This window comes from Aulonocara sp. 'chitande type north' Nkhata Bay, linkage group LG23 (genome assembly GCF_057382095.1).
Source record: "Aulonocara sp. 'chitande type north' Nkhata Bay isolate Kocher_YH1m ecotype deep benthic linkage group LG23, A_spYH_male_GT1.1, whole genome shotgun sequence".
Taxonomy (NCBI): Eukaryota; Metazoa; Chordata; class Actinopteri; order Cichliformes; family Cichlidae; genus Aulonocara; species Aulonocara sp. 'chitande type north' Nkhata Bay.
Genome location: NC_141365.1, coordinates 36,714,471 through 36,718,286, shown reverse-complemented (window position 1 = coordinate 36,718,286; position 3,816 = coordinate 36,714,471). Strand labels below are relative to the sequence as shown.

The window sequence follows — 3,816 nt, the reverse complement described above, 5'->3', positions numbered from 1 at the left end:
ATACAGATTGTAAACACAATTTTGTACACATAGCTAACAATATATAAAGGCGGGGAGGTGGACTGCTTCTGTAGCTCTGGGAGAAACTAGGGGAGAACTAATGTATTCCATATTATACACACATGAAATTCAGGACATTCTGTATGCTTACATGGTGGAAGGTATGGTAGCCTGTATTTCGTAAGTAGGACTGCACTCCATGAGTGTCTGGCAGCACATGAACCAGCTGCTAGTTGACGAGAGACACCCAGAATGGCTAACCAAATGCCGGACAGTCCTGATCCTCAAGGACCCCCAGCCTATAACCTGCCTCAGTGGAATGAAAGTGTGGAAGCTCCTGTCAGGTATTATAGTGACTAAGATGAGCATGCACATGGGTCAATACATGAGTGGGGCATAGAAAGGGATTGGCAAGAATACCAGAGGTGCTAAACGTCAGCTACTGGTAGACCAAGCAGTCGCCTGAGACTGCAAGACTAGACTGACCAACCTGTGTACTGCCTGGATTGATTAAAAAAAGGCCTATGACTCAATGCCCCACACCTGAATCCTGGAATACCTAGACCTATACAAGATCAACTGGACCCTAAGAGCCTTCATTAGGAACTCAATGGGGATGTGGCAGACAACACTAGAGACCAACTTCAAGCCCATAGCACAAGTCACAATAAAGTGCAAGATCTACTACTTTTCTGCATAGGTCTGAACCCCCTCAATGAGCTCATTGACAAGACTGGCTACGGATTCGGACTACAGAATGGAGCAGCTACCTCCTGTACATGGATGACATCAAGCTGTATGCCAAGAGCAGTGTTGGGTAAGTTACTTTAAATTAGTAACTTAGTTACATTACTAGTTACTTCCATCAAAAGTAACTCAGTTACTTCAAGTTACTCGTTACTTTCAAAGTAACTAGTTACTAGGGAAAGTAACTTTGGTTTTACTCAGACTTCTCTTGTTAATGTGTTGCTAACTGGATATCCAGCAAGAGTGCCAGTCTTCTAGCTGCACTGTGCCACCTACCAAAGAAAAAAATAATGTGCATATTTCCACGAGAGAAATCCCACGCCTGGACCGTCGTTGACCACCGCCATGATTCTAGCCTATGTTACAGCGTCATGTGCGCTTTTTACATCCAACACAAAAACTGCAGTCGTGGGGCTTTCGATTGTACTCAGAACTCAGAAATTCTGCCTTCCGAATAGGAAGATGTAGGCAACACCAGACTGCAGATGAGCTGCATACAGGGCTGGACTGGGACAAAAAATCAGCCCGAGCATTTTGACTATAGACCGGCCCACCATTATAGGAAAAATCATAAAGCCTTTGAATGAAAACAAACACTGTTGTGACAGTGATGTACACTGTCTTGATGGTATATATATGTATCAATCTATCAAGCGTTTATTGTAAGACTCAGATAATTATTTATTAAAAGCTAGACATTTTAAATGAGAATAAGAAAGTGTTTCTTTGTGCCCCCCTTTCCCTGTTAATGCCCTATCTGGCCCCCTGGCAAAACTTTGCTAGATCCGCCCCTGCACAGTTACCAGCTGTCCGCTACATAGAAAAGGATCCTGGTGTTATTTGTCTCTCAGAAACAGTTCATAACTTCCCTTCAACTCATTCATGTGACCTAAAAGGTAAACCTGTTTCTCCATCACCTGTTCAGCTCTGATGATTCAGTAAGGACATCTCCTGGTTTCATCCTCATGTTTCCCTCTCACCACATATCCAAACCGATATCATGACCAGCAGCTTTACAGCTGTGGCTCCAGCAAACCTCAGCTGATACTAGAAAGTAATATTAAATAAATTCTAACAACAGCTGATCAAACGTGCTGCTGTTGTTTAACGTGACATCCGGTGGTTTCCTCTTTCTGGCGCAAAGCAGACGATAAATAAACAAGAGGGAAAAGCCGATCATCTGATCATTGATCAGTTTCATGATTAAAGTAGAAACAGGGGAGGAAGGAGAGAATGAGAGAAGAAGAGGCAGCTGTGCAGCAAAGACACAAAATAACTCCAGCTTTGTGTCTTTTTCATCGTAGCAGAAGTCCGGGACAAACTGTTCCTTTTCACCTCAATATGAAACGCGTAATAATTTCTCTGAATATGAGACGATTCTGTTTTTTAGGGAACGGTTGGCAACTCTAATAATTAACCTTATGAATAAAATAAAGTTCAACATCAGTAACATAGCACCACCCAGCTGTATAGAAACCCCGTCATGCTAGCTAGCACGCAGTACGAAAAAGTCAGCACAACGAAAATAAACTCCACCTAAACTTGGTTTATATCTGACCCAGATAGACTGCAGGTCATAACTTCTTACCTGAAGTTCAGTTCACCTGACACTCGGACGAGCAGCCGCTTCGGGTCTCTCCTCCTGTCTCCCCCCTTTCTCTCATCCACCTGCTGGCCTCCACCACTTGCTAATGTTACTGAATCTGTGGAAGCTCCGCGATAGCCACCACACGAAGTAACGAATAACGACCCTATCTAAATCCCAGTAACGAGTAACGCGTTCCTGATTTTGGCATAATAACTAGTTACCGTGCTCGTTACCACAATAATAACGTAGTTACTGTAACGCATTACTTAATAACGCGTTAGTCCCAACACTGGCCAAGAGTGAGCAAGACATCGATTCACTGATCCACACCACCAGGATATGCAGCAATGACATTGGAATGTTGTTCGGACTGGAGAAGTGTAGTCAGATGATAACAAAGAGAGGGAAGGTAATCAGAACTGAGGGGATCGAACTACCAGAAGGCAACATGGCAGACATTGAGGACAGTTACAAGTACCTGGGGGTCTCACAGGCAAATGGGAACCATGAAAAGGTTGCTAGGAAAGCTGCAACCACCAAGTACCTGCAGAGGGTCAGGCAAGTCCTCAGGAGTCAGCTGAACGGTAAGAACAAGATCCAGGCTATCACCTACACCCTGCCTGTGATCAGGTATCCCTTAGGGATAAAAAGCTGGCCAAAGGAGGAGATAGAAGCCACTGACATCAAGACAAGGAAGCTCCTTACCATGCATGGAGGGTTTCACCCCAAGTCCAGCACCCTTAGTCTGTATGCTAAGTGGAAGGAAGGAGGCCGGCAACTAATGAGTGTCAGCACCACAGTCCAGGATGAGACAACAAACATCCACAAATACATCAGAGAGATGGCCCCAACTGACCGTGTGCTCAGTGAATACCTCAGGCAGCAGAAACCAAAGAAAGAGGAGGAAGAGGAGGAACCATCATGGAAGGACAGGCCCCTGCACGGTATGTACCACCGGCAGATAGAGGAGGTGGCTCACATCCAGAAATCCTACCAGTGGCTGGACAAAGCTGGACTGAAACAGAGCACATATGCGCTGATCATGGAAGCACAGGAACAAGCTCTGAGCACAAGATCCATAGAGGCTGGGGTCTATCACACCAGTCAAGACCCCAGGTACAGGCTGTGTACAGATGCCCCTGAGACAATCCAGCACATAACAGCAGGGTGCAAGGTGGTAGCAGGCAGGGCATACATGGAACACCATAACCAAGTGGCTGTCACGGTCTGGCTGGCAGACCGTGGGGATGTGGGGAAAGGAGGACCCAAAACGCAGACTCTGCGATGCAAACAGTGCTCTTTATTTACAGTGGAAAGCTGTAAACACAATAACTCCCCGTTGCTCCCTCGAACCCCGTGCGCGTGCTTCCCTCCGATATCTGTGCTCGTGCTCCCCGCTGTTGTGTTTCCGCACCCCCGTGCGTGCTGCCTCTCCGGACCACTCCTCCTCCTGTAGGGAAACCAGAGACGCAGCCGTCAAC

At 46.2% G+C, this 3,816-nt stretch overlaps 1 protein-coding gene across 1 annotated transcript; it reads left to right on the top strand.

Annotated features, from left to right (window-relative positions):
* Nucleotides 1-770: 770 nt before the first annotated feature.
* On the top strand, nucleotides 771-3,516 carry LOC147302351 (uncharacterized). The gene is made up of 3 exons (XM_086283576.1): nucleotides 771-812; nucleotides 2,640-3,451; nucleotides 3,510-3,516. Exons 1-3 carry the CDS (start codon nucleotides 780-782, stop codon nucleotides 3,514-3,516), a joined length of 852 nt encoding a protein of 283 aa, XP_086139702.1. The 5' UTR covers nucleotides 771-779.
* Nucleotides 3,517-3,816: the final 300 nt, after the last annotated feature.

Coding starts and splice junctions, on each gene's coding strand:
- LOC147302351 (XM_086283576.1), top strand. CDS start 780: ATGGATGACATCAAGCTGTATGCCAAGAGCAGT. Junction 813..2,639: donor AGCTGTATGCCAAGAGCAGT/GTTGGGTAAGTT, acceptor GCCAAGAGTGAG/CAAGACATCGATTCACTGAT.